The following is an 11046-nucleotide window of genomic DNA, read 5'->3' as shown; positions in this document are numbered from 1 at the left end:
GCAGCTCACTTAGAAGTCGCAAAGACACCATGGAGAGCTCCTGGTCTAAAGGCTTGTGTGTGCGTTTGAATTTGTAGGTTCCATCCACATCCTGCTGGCTTCTCCTTGCATATCGCTATAAAGGAATCCGGTGATTTGGCTGTAGGGCTGTAGGGCTGCCTGTGTCCTTGTGGAGTCCTTTCATATATCCTTGTTGTCTGAGTTTCCAGTAAAGAGTAGTTAGAACATTCTCATGCTTTGATCACGGGTTAAATTTGTTGGCAAGCCTATTTCATATATATTGTAATTCCTTCAGGAGTTTATACTAACCATCTTTTTTGTGATATTAATTAGCGCACATTGATGAAACTGCATGGATCCATTCATTTATTATAGCAATTTTTAACCCTACCGTTTCTTCTTTAAAAAAAATGTTTATTTATTTTGAGAGAGAGTGGGCACGAGCAGGGGAGGGGAAGAGAGAGAGGGAGAGAATACATCAGTGCAGAGCCCAGTGTGGGGCTCTATCCCATGAACCGTGAGATAATGACCTGAGCTGAAATCAAAAGTCAGACACTCAACAGACTGAGCCAACCAGGGGCCCCAGTTTCTTATTAATTTACTAGTGGGAATACTTTCATAATGATAAATTCCTCTCATTCACTATTTGGTTACTCTGTTGTAAAAAAATTTTTTTTATTATTAATGTTTATTTAATTTTGAGAGAGAGGGAGACAATATCTGAAGCAGGCTCCAGGCCCTGAGCTGTCAGCACGGAGCCCGATGCGGGGCTTGAACTCACGAGCTGTGAGATCATGACCTGAGCTGAAGTCAGACACTCAACTGACTGAGCCACCTGGGTGGCCCACTCTGTTGTAAATTTTATAAAGAAAGGCAGGATGAATGAATCTGTTAAAAAAAAAAAAATCCAAGTTCCTTTCTTAGTATCCTCTGAAAGTGAACGAAGGATTTAAAATTGATCATTATGAATTATGGATTTAAACCCTTGAAGATTTTTGATTCATATTTTTTAAATGTTTTATTTTTGAGAGAGAGAGAGAGAGAGCATGAGTGGAGGAGGGGGAGAGGGAGGGTGACAGAGGATCTGAAGCAGGCTCTGTGCTGACACAAGTGAGCCGGATGTAGGGCTTAAAACTCATGAACCTTGAGATCATGACCTGAGCCAAATTTGGACGCTCAGCTGACTGAGCCCCCCAGGTGCCTTGATTCATTTGAATTATTGTTCTTGTTGATGCTCAAATCCTTTTTTTTTCCCCTTTTTTTCTTTTTGGCATAGAAAATCTCTTCAGCTAGGCTCCAAAAATTTTTTAACAAGATGCTAATAGTCTGTTTGTTTTTTGATACATCTGCTTGTGCATTTCTTGCTTTAGACCTGAAATCACTCCTTTCTCCCAAAAGCCTGGTTCCTTTAGTAGCAACTGCTATTTAAAAACCACAAAATCTGTACTAGTATTGTTCATTGCTACTGCATTGGTTATCGTTTCCAGGACTTTCCAGTGGACAGCATTAAGAGACATTTTTTTTTTTTTAATTTTTAATGTTTATTTTTGAGAGAGAGAGGGAGAGGGAGAGGGAGAGAGAGCAGGGGAAGAACAGAGAGTGAGAGGAAGACACAGGATCCAAAGCAGGCCTGCAGATCCCGCAAAACACAACCAGGAAGAAAAGCTCTTCCTCCTGCAGTGTCTCTCCAGCACCCTCTACTGGCAAAGCTTAACACCATGCCAGAGAGCACACAAAACTAGGGGTTCAGGTCCATTTTCAGGGATCAGGCAATGAAGTTTGAGTTTAGAGCGGATTTAATGCCTTGGTAATTGGCACAATATACAGGTTTATTCACTCAGTACCCTCTTTATGGATGTTGTATTTCCAGTCTTGCTTTTGCCAATAGTCAGCAGGATTTTAACCAAATTGACTATCATTTGGTTACACATCTGACATTTCTAAGAGTCCGGCGCAGCCTTCATTTTTAAACACCTTATAATCTAGTAGAAAAGGTCAAATTACGCAAATAAATGTAATGCAAAGTAGAATTTCCTAGGTATCATCCCAGTTCTACCCAAATTCTGAGTAAGACCACTTCCTGTTGCAGTTGCAGTAAGCAGGACGAACTTAAAGGAAGTACTAACAACTCCAATCAGTCTTCAAGAAGGAAGTCCACTTCAAGAAGGAATGTGAGCTGAGGGCTCAGGTCGGCGAGGCTATGCTCAGACAGAGCCCAGTTTTGCTACAGCTTAGAGGAGACGGTCTCAAAGTGCTCAAGGTGTGGTTCCTGGACCAGCGGTATTAGCAACATGTGTATTTTCAGCCCCACCCATGACCGGGCACAGGTACCAGCCGTCTGTTTCAGTAAGTCTGCCAGGTGATTCCGATGCATGCTCAGGCTCGGGAACCACAGCAGAGAGTGTCTGAAGGAGACTGGTAAAGTATAAAAGTCATCTCCAAATTTTTGATCACGTGCCTATATTGGTAAACTTGTAGGGTTATGCATACTGATGTTCATATATTTCTTTTTTTTTTTAATTTTTTTTTCAACGTTTATTTATTTTTGGGACAGAGAGAGACAGAGCATGAACGGGGGAGGGGCAGAGAGAGAGGGAGACACAAAATCGGAAACAGGCTCCAGGATCTGAGCCATCAGCCCAGAGCCTGACGCGGGGCTCGAACTCATGGACTGCGAGATCGTGACCTGGCTGAAGTCAGACGCTTAACCGACTGCGCCACCCAGGCGCCCCTCATATATTTCTTTATAAGGTAATATGCAGTGTTATACTGTTATGCATGTTATAAAACACCGAGAATAAATATGAAAAAAGAAAAACAGGAATACAAACTCTCCTATGGCCTTTCGGCACCCCACATATCACTTGGCCTTACCACTTTGGAGATCACTGAGGCAGGTAGACAGTGACTATACGGTGAAGACATACAGGTAGGGTCCTTTCCTCATCTGGTCAGAATTAGAAAGGCAAGTTAGGATCCTACTCGGGTCCTCATCTGGCCGCAGTAAGGGAAGGTGGTGTTTTGGTGGAGAGGGAGCAGAAAAGGCCACCTATGCGGGCATCACAAGGTTTTCCTGGAGAAAACAGTCTCTCTTACCACAACTCTTTTTCGCAGACATCAGGGCATGTTTATTAGCAATAGATAAACTATCATCACAAACACGTGAGTGTTTCGTTTTCCCAGCTACAGTGGGAAAGTTGTTTTGGGGTTAAGGATCTCTGGTTTACACCTACCCTCCTCCACTTGCCTTGCATGGGCTGTTTAGATTTAAATTTTTAGCCTGTTGAGGGGCGCCTGGGTGTCCAACTTCGGCTCAGGTCATGATCTTCCAGCTCCTGAGTTTGAACCCTGCTTGGGGCCTACTTTGGATTCTGTGTCTCTGGCTCTCTCTGCCCCTCCCCCACCTCCTCCCCTCTCTCCCGCTCTCTCTCAAAAATAAATATTTAAAAAATTTAAAAAAAATAGCTTAAACTTGTAGTCTGTTAATATACTTGGGGAACTATAATAAAAGGAAAACTTTAGAGTGGAGTTAGGAGGCAGGCAGGGGGAGCTGTTGGCCCAGCATTAGTTAGCAATTACAGATGTTATGCCCAGAATTCATGATCCCCAAAGCCCACCAGGGAGCCGAGTCCAATGCAAAAGCAAAGAGCCTTTATTCGAGCTAGCTCGAGCTCAATCCCCTACCTGCACCGACACAGCGGCGAGATACCAGGGAGAGAGAGAGTTTCAAAAGCACAAAGGTTTTACAGGGGTCTAGGGGCAGTTGGTGAGGTAATGGCTGTGGCCTCAGCCGACTGGCTGGGAAAGGGTCGTGGCCTCGGTGATTGGCTGGGGAAGGGTTGGAGTCCTGTTACGAAGGTCACCAGGTGTGTTTTGATCTGGAAATTTGAACGGGTGAGCAGGTTACTCAAGGGGAGGAGGCGTGGTCTGAGGTTTCTGCGATTTTCCCGGAAAGGGGGCATGTCAGGGGCATAGTCACTCAAGGTGGAGGACACAGAACAAGATGGAGTCGGCCGGCGTAGGTCCGCTCTTTCACAGACTCAACAGGAGGAGAGGCACCTTGCAGGTGGATGCTACTTACCCAGCAACAGGAAGGTTTCCTGCTGCTCTGGCAACAGCCCAGCCAATGAGAGGACACTATACTCCCAGCTCCCAGTTTAGTCCAATGGACATTCTGTTTACAACAGCCCCGCCCACCCACCGACTGTATAAAAGAGCCTCCACATCCTGGTCTCCAGACTTGCTTGTTGTTCTGGGTTGGGATTCTCTGCTATTCTCAAATAACCCCATCTTTACTGGTAAAATAGCTGGCGGTGTTATTTTTAAGGTTAACATCTTAATAGGATACATTGAATCTATAGATCAAAGTAGCAGGATTTATTTTTTACAATAACTTTTCAAACCATGAATGATTTTAGCTGTACTTCGATATTAAAGTTTTTACATTTTTTGCCATAGTCTGTATACATCTGTTGTTACATTAACTTCAGAGACTGCTTTTTATTGACATTGTGAGGCTTTTTTTTTTTTTTAATTTTTTTTTTCAACGTTTTTTATTTATTTTTGGGACAGAGAGAGACAGAGCATGAACGGGGGAGGGGCAGAGAGAGAGGGAGACACAGAGTCGGAAACAGGCTCCAGGCTCTGAGCCATCAGCCCAGAGCCCGACGCGGGGCTCGAACTCACGGATCGCGAGATCGTGACCTGGCTGAAGTCGGACGCGTAACCGACTGCGCCACCCAGGCGCCCCTTAAGTGAGGCTTTTTTGAGGCATAATTTACAGACTTTCTAGGGCTCAGTTACCCCCAGTTAGAGTGGTGTCCTTAGCACGTGGCTGTCAACAGCATAGGCGACCTGCTTTCTGACTGCATTTGCTAGCTTTGCTCCCGCACAACACCTAGGTGCCTTAATGGCACCCCTTTCACTCTCCCTCCAAGCGGTGGAGGAACCAGAGGGCCTGAAGGCCTACCCCAGCCCCGCCCCAGCTCGGGAATCAGCCGCCCTACTCCGCCCCCGGCAGTCAGGGAAGTCCGTCGTTCCGCACCTCGCAGGGTGGAAACCTCCCACAGTTCGCGCCCAAACACCGGAAGTCAGTCGCCCCATCCCCGGAAGTCCGGAAGCCACTCCCTGGTCGTCCCCAACCCCGGAAGTCGGCAACTCCCGCTCCCTAAATCCGGAAGTCAGCCACCCCGCCCGGCCCCCGGCAGTCCAGAAATTTCCCCCAATCCGTCCCCTTAATGTCGGAAGTCAGCGACGCCCGCTCACTAGAGTCCGGAAGTCAGCCGCCCCGCCTCCGGCAGTTCAGAAGTCAGCCGCTCCGCCCTCCTCCCCGGAAACCACCCACAGCCCGCCCCCAAGCCCGGAAGTGGGTACTCCAGCTCCCGGCAGTCCGGAAGTCGGTGCCGCCCCGCCCCTGGCAGTCCGGAAGTCAGTCGCCCCACCCCCGACCCCGGAAGTCGGCGGCTGGTTGTCCGCCGCGAGGTCCCGGCCCTGCCCTCGCGCCCGCCGGGTCGTGCGCTCGGTAGGGTCGGGGGTCGGGCCACCGTCGAGGGCTGCGGGCGGGCTGCAGGTGGCGCGGGCTGGCCACGCCTGGGTTCCAGGGTGTCCTGGAGCTGCGGGAAGCGGGCCGAGCGCGCAGGGCCTGGCTGTGGGGGTCGGGGGCAGCCCAGTGGTGGTCCAAGATCTAGGACCTGGGTGTGTCGATTGAATGCACCCTTTACTGTCAGATGCTTGATTTGACTTTCCTGGAGTTTCTGCAAAGCCACTCACGAGCTGGGTCCCTCGAGTAATGCTTTGCGGGCGCTGCGGTCTTCGGGGCAGTTAGGCCGCTCGGCGCAGCATTTACTCAGCAGATGCTTGTGCTCGTCCTGACCCTCCGTTGCATAGCCTGTTGTCCCAGCGGCCGGAGGGGATCGTAGAGTGGCTTTCTCGGCCAACTCCAGGGCGTACTCAAGCTACCGCGAGCCTTCACTTCCCTTTCTTGGTGGAGGCCGGCACAGGGAAATGAGGGCGAGCTGGTGGGTTCTGCTGCGGTGTCAGAAGCTTGAATGCACACTGCGGAGGGCTAACGGTTTCCAAGTTGGACGGGGGCAGGTGGCGGTCAGGTGCCTGTTGACGCTTTGCGAGTCTGAGCAGGGCAGGTAGCCCCAGTCCAGTCGGTGTAACTGGGCAGAGAAGGGCCTTGAAAAAGAAAGGGTCTCTGGGGGCTGCAGAGATGGCCGTGGGCACAAGCTGACTGGTTCCACCGGTGCCCAGGCTTCCTTCCTGGGGAGGAGCTGGGCGCTTGTGTGCAGACAGTGGCGGGAGGACTCCATTTGTCTGTCTGCCCGTCCGCAGCCCGTCTCCTGTTGAGAGTGGTGCCCTCGCGGTCCAGGGATGTACATGCAGGTGGAGTCACGCACCAGCTCCTGCCTCCATCTGAAGAGGGCTCCAGGCATCAGGTCCTGGTCTCTGCTTGTTGGTAAGAATTTCCATGTTTTCCCTCAAGTTAAAAATCTACCTTTAAAAAAAGATGAAAATGAAACTAAATTGTTCTTCCTTTGTTCCGTTACCCCCAAGTATAGCAACTGTTTTGTTGCTTTGTATCTTCCCAGCCTTTACTCTCTGTGCATGCCTTTGCAGAGAATTCCCACAGCGCTTTTTTCACCACCTAGCTTCTCCTACTGTGTGTGTTCTTCTGAGGTCTTGCCGTTCCCCTTTTACTTGCTTTCGTACACCTGCTTGCAGGTGTATGTTGCAGGCTCACGTGATGGGCCACAGTTCATTCCTGTTTTCTCTCTGTCCCTGGCGCCGTCTTTCCGAGGGTCCAGCACCCGACTGTGTTGTGTTGGTGGGATCCAAGGAGTGAGGGCTGGAATGGCTGTGCCATCAGCAGTGGTCTCCGGTTCATCTTTCCCGTCACCCTGCATGTGGCCTCTTGCCTGTTCTGCCTCATGTGCCATGTAGTGAACTTTATATATGTCTTGTGTTCGTTCCACACCACATGCTGTTGGCGGGTTCCTCTGTCTGGTTCCCACTCAGCCCTGGAAACTTGAGTCGAGAAGCGTGTCCAGGGAACACTGTGAATGGCATTTGCCATGTTTCCGAGTGTACTCCCTGGATGTTTCCCCCACTTAAAAACAATTTTTTTTTTTAAATTTAAATTCTAGTTACTTAACATACAGTGTGTTTCCCCCACTTGTGAACCAGGTGGTCTTCTGTCCCCCTGCTCCCCACCTGCAGCCATACCTGGCCCCCGAAAGGCCTGCTTGTCTGGGCCTGGGGCTCCTGGGAGGAGGGGGCTCTGGGCTGGTCGTGGCCCAATACTGAGGCACCTGCTTTCTTTTGTCTTTGCAGGAATCTTGTCTATTGGCCTGGCTGCCGCCTACTACAGTGGAGGTGAGGTGCTTCATCTGCTCACCCCCTGCCCCGCAAAGTAACTTCCTCTGACGTTTGGGAAATAGAGCAAAGAAACAAAACCCTTCATTCGTGACCCACTGAGGCATAGCCTTTGGAATTGGCGCCCCTGCCTCTGTAGCCCCAGCTCTGTGCACTGGTGTGGTTTTCCTAGTATGCCTGTGCCATGAAGCCTGTGCCTTCCCCTTATATCTGGAGCATTTTCCTGTGTCATGAAATATTCTGCAAAAACGTGCTCTCTTGTGCCAGCCTGATGTTCCGGTGCAGGCTGAGCCATACTCGCAGCCCCCCTGTAAGTTCCTGCCCCTCCATTGTCACAGGCTATGCCAGCCCAACTCCTCTGTCTCCAGTAGACACTGGAGGGGGAGCTGAGGGCACCCAGAGCTGGCTGGCCGTCCTGGGCCAGGGTTCCTTGCAGGCACGGGCAGCCAGCCAGCCAGCCAGCCCCAGACACCACTCCTGCCCAGTGTCCACTGGGGCGGGGCCCCTCGTGGCCTTTGCCCTTCACCTGGCTGCGTCCTGTGTTTGCTCCTCAGATAGTCTGGGCTGGAAACTCTTCTACGTTACTGGCTGCCTGTTCGTGGCCGTGCAGAACCTGGAGGACTGGGAGGTAAGGTCAGCACAGGCAAGGGCGCTCAGGTGTTTCTGCTCCGGGCTTCCCCACGTGGGCATCACAGCAGACGGAGAGGCTCTGAGGCCTGAACTTTTAGCTTAGTGGTTTCTGGTTAGTGGCATTCGGCTCCTGGGCAGGGAAATCTCCTGAAGCTGTTTTTCTCCTAGAAGCTCTTCATGACTGTTTGCGCCAAATTCTTTACTCTTGAGTGTTGCCATAGCGCAGAATAGAATGATGGGCTCCCTTGGTGGCCAACAACCTCCCCTGTGCCTTTGTCCCCTTCGTGAGGAACCACATGACCCAGCGCTGCTCTCTGACCTCCGAGCTTTGACCTCCATGCTTTTGTTTGACAACCTCAGCTGCTGTGCTGACTCCTCTTTTGCTCGCAGAGGGCACCTGCTTTGAGGCCCCTCTTTCTCTCTACACACCCTGGTCCCGTGCTCCCAACAGACAGGAGCACGAGAGCATCTGGCTGCAGGTGTTTGGCTCTGGCAGAGCACTTGGCCGTCAGGGTTGGGTTTCAGCTGGGTGTCTTCCGGAGCGTCTGCTCTGCCGAGTCCGGGCCTCCTCTCTGGAAATTTTGTGTGTGGCTGGCTTGCAGAGAGGCCAGCAGCCAGGTGATCACCTTCTGGCCGGTTTTCCAGGAAGCTGTCTTCAACAAGGGCACCGGGAAGGTTGTGCTGAAGACGTTCAGCTTGTATAAGAAGCTGCTGACTCTTTTCCGAGCTGGTCACGACCAAGGTGAGGCACAGAGAGTGCACGGGACCCGGGGTGTGGCGGGAGGCCGGCTGCCCCAGGCTGGATGGAGGGTGGTGAGTGGAAGACAGAGACCAGGCCTAAGGCCTGGAAGTGGGGTGGGTCCAAGCTGGCCATTCAGTGACTTGGGGTTTTGCCCTGCCTGGTGGACACAGGGTGTCCCCAGACATTGCCGGGTAGCCCCTAGCTCAGTGGCCAGCCATCAGGGACCAGGAAGGCATTTTTCAGCAGTTGGGGGAAGATGAAGCAGAAAGATGGGCAAAATAGAGCTCAGCTCCTCCCTGATGCGCTGGAGGGCACGGGTAGAGTTTTCAAGGGGCCGGCAGGAGTGCTAGATGCCCAGACAATGCTAGTGGCCCAACCTTGCGCTGTGGTCACTGACCAGTGATGAGGGTCTCTGTACGGTAGCCTTGAAGTGGCTGGGCCCAGCACACAGGCAGGAGGGGCAGGCGGGAGGTGGGCAGAATGCAGACAGTGACCAGCTCCCCCGCAGTGGTGGTCCTACTGAATGACATCCGGGACGTGAACGTGGAGGAGGAGAAGGTCCGCTATTTCGGGAAGGGCTACGTGGTGGTGCTGCGGCTTGTGACGGGCTTTTCCCACCCCCTCACCCAGAGTGCCATCATGGGTCACCGCAGGTAAGCTGTGGGCAGGGGACTCGTTTGGCCGGGGCTCGCTGCCTGTGCCCCTCACCCCCATCAGGTGGCCCTCACAGTGGACTGCCCAGCACGGCAGGGCACAGGGAGGGGACTTGGGGAAACATGGACTGTCCCTGCCACTAGGGGAATGTTGGAAGTCCCCACAGGGACAGAAGGGTCTCCTTGAGGACAGGGTCAAGTGACCCTCACCTGGGGTCAAGTGAGGGTCGGGGCCAGAAGGCACCAGGTCCTGGAAGTGGGCGGTCCGGCAGGAGGTAGGTGTGGTCTTCCTGGCCAGCACCTCTGCCGGGGTAACTTGCCCCTCCCGTTGTTGCCCGGCCCAGTGACGTGGAAGCCATTGCCAAGCTTATTGCAACCTTCCTGGAACTGCACCGCCTTGAGAGCCCCGTGGAGCTGTCTCAGAGCAGTGACAGTGAGGCTGATGGTCCAGGGAGCCAGAGCTGACGCCCGCAGAGCCCCTGGCCTTGGTTCTGGTGGCACCCTCGTGGGCCTCCTGGGCCACCAGCCAGTCTTCCTCCAGCGCCTGGCTGTGTCCCTGGCAGCCCCGGGGTGGGACCCTCAGCCATTCCTGCTGCTTGCTTCTGTCCTCTGAGGACGCCACAGGCTGGACTTCCTCTGCGGGCTTTGAGGTGTCCGGGGAGGGCATGAGCCTCAGATCTGCCTCTTCCTGGCATCGGACGGCTCCAGCCTGGGCAGCGTGGGGACCGGGTCTCTGGAATGGGAAGGATGCCCAGGCTCCCCAGGGTGGGGAGGAAGGTTTGCCCGCACTGGCTCCCCCCGAGCTGTTCAACCCCCCGGTGCAGCAGGTGAGCACAGGGCCAGCAGCTGGGTCAGGCTCTGAGGATGCCCATGCTGGCGTGTCGTCCCCAGGAATCCCAGTGCTCCCTACACACAACCTCCCTTCCCCGGCTGGATGTCCTCATTGGTTAGAGAGGTCCTTCCTTGCCCAGGGCCTGCAGGGCCCAGGGCAGATGGCGAGGGTCCTGTCTGGCTGTGTGCACTGTGGCCATGCCTGAGACCTCCCCAGCCCACAGACAACAGTCTCCACCCAGGATCACGGCTGGGCTGTCACAGGGCAGAGAAGGCCTCCGCCTAGGCGAAGCCTGCTGGTCAAGAGGAGGCTCTCCTGGCTTCACGGTGGGCCTAAGCCAGGGCATCTCCCTTAAGAATCAGGTCCTAGCTTCTTGAACCCAGGCAAGAGGTGGGCTGGGCCCACAGCTGCCCCTCAGTGGGGCCCAGGGCCGCAGGGCGGCGAGGGCACCTCTGAGCAGGCCCTCAGGAGGCCGTGTCTAGGAATGGTCAGGACACAGAGCACTGCAGTGTCCCCAGGCCCTGGGTGAGTGAGGACAGTAGTTTCTAGGAAGCGAGAGAAACAAGACACTCCCTCTTCTCCATGGTGGCCGCCAACTAGCCCTGATTTGAGGACACAGTCATTTATACAAGCCAAAGTTAGGTTTTTAAGTGGTTAAGTCTGAAAGCCTTTTTCTAAAATAAAGTGTGAAACGTCGTAATGGGTTTGTGGTGTGTTCATCCCAGACGATAGATGCTCTGTACTCTGGAGGCGGCTCCCCCCCCCCCCCCCCTTTGCTGGGCCCCCAGGGTGAGGAGGGTCTTGGACCCCTG

General features: G+C 53.2%; 1 protein-coding gene across 2 annotated transcripts; it reads left to right on the top strand.

The window, feature by feature from the left end:
* Positions 1–5414: 5414 nt before the first annotated feature.
* On the top strand, positions 5415–10930 carry LOC115500478 (cytochrome b-245 chaperone 1). Of its 2 annotated transcripts, none has more exons than XM_030294926.1 (7): positions 5415–5521; positions 6337–6460; positions 7336–7377; positions 7932–8005; positions 8653–8749; positions 9258–9402; positions 9747–10930. In XM_030294926.1, the coding sequence occupies exons 2-7, from the start codon at positions 6376–6378 to the stop codon at positions 9865–9867; spliced, it is 564 nt and encodes a 187-aa protein (XP_030150786.1). In that variant the 5' UTR covers positions 5415–5521; positions 6337–6375; the 3' UTR covers positions 9868–10930. The 2 variants fall into 2 exon arrangements, with proteins under 2 accessions (XP_030150786.1, XP_030150787.1); XM_030294927.1 differs by lacking the exon at positions 5415–5521 and adding an exon at positions 5640–6017.
* The last annotated feature ends 116 nt before the right edge of the window (positions 10931–11046 follow it).

Source organism: Lynx canadensis, chromosome E1 (assembly GCF_007474595.2).
Source record: "Lynx canadensis isolate LIC74 chromosome E1, mLynCan4.pri.v2, whole genome shotgun sequence".
In the NCBI taxonomy this organism is placed as follows: Eukaryota; Metazoa; Chordata; class Mammalia; order Carnivora; family Felidae; genus Lynx; species Lynx canadensis.
This window is presented reverse-complemented; position numbering and strand designations above follow the sequence as displayed.

Excerpts from the sequence above, each read along its gene's own strand:
- LOC115500478 (XM_030294926.1), top strand. The coding sequence starts at position 6,376 with ATGTACATGCAGGTGGAGTCACGCACCAGCTCCTGCCTCCATCTGAAG. Across the intron at positions 6,461-7,335 it reads GTCCTGGTCTCTGCTTGTTG|GAATCTTGTCTATTGGCCTG; the intron begins GTAAGAATTTCC and ends TTGTCTTTGCAG. Across the intron at positions 8,006-8,652 it reads AGAACCTGGAGGACTGGGAG|GAAGCTGTCTTCAACAAGGG; the intron begins GTAAGGTCAGCA and ends CCGGTTTTCCAG.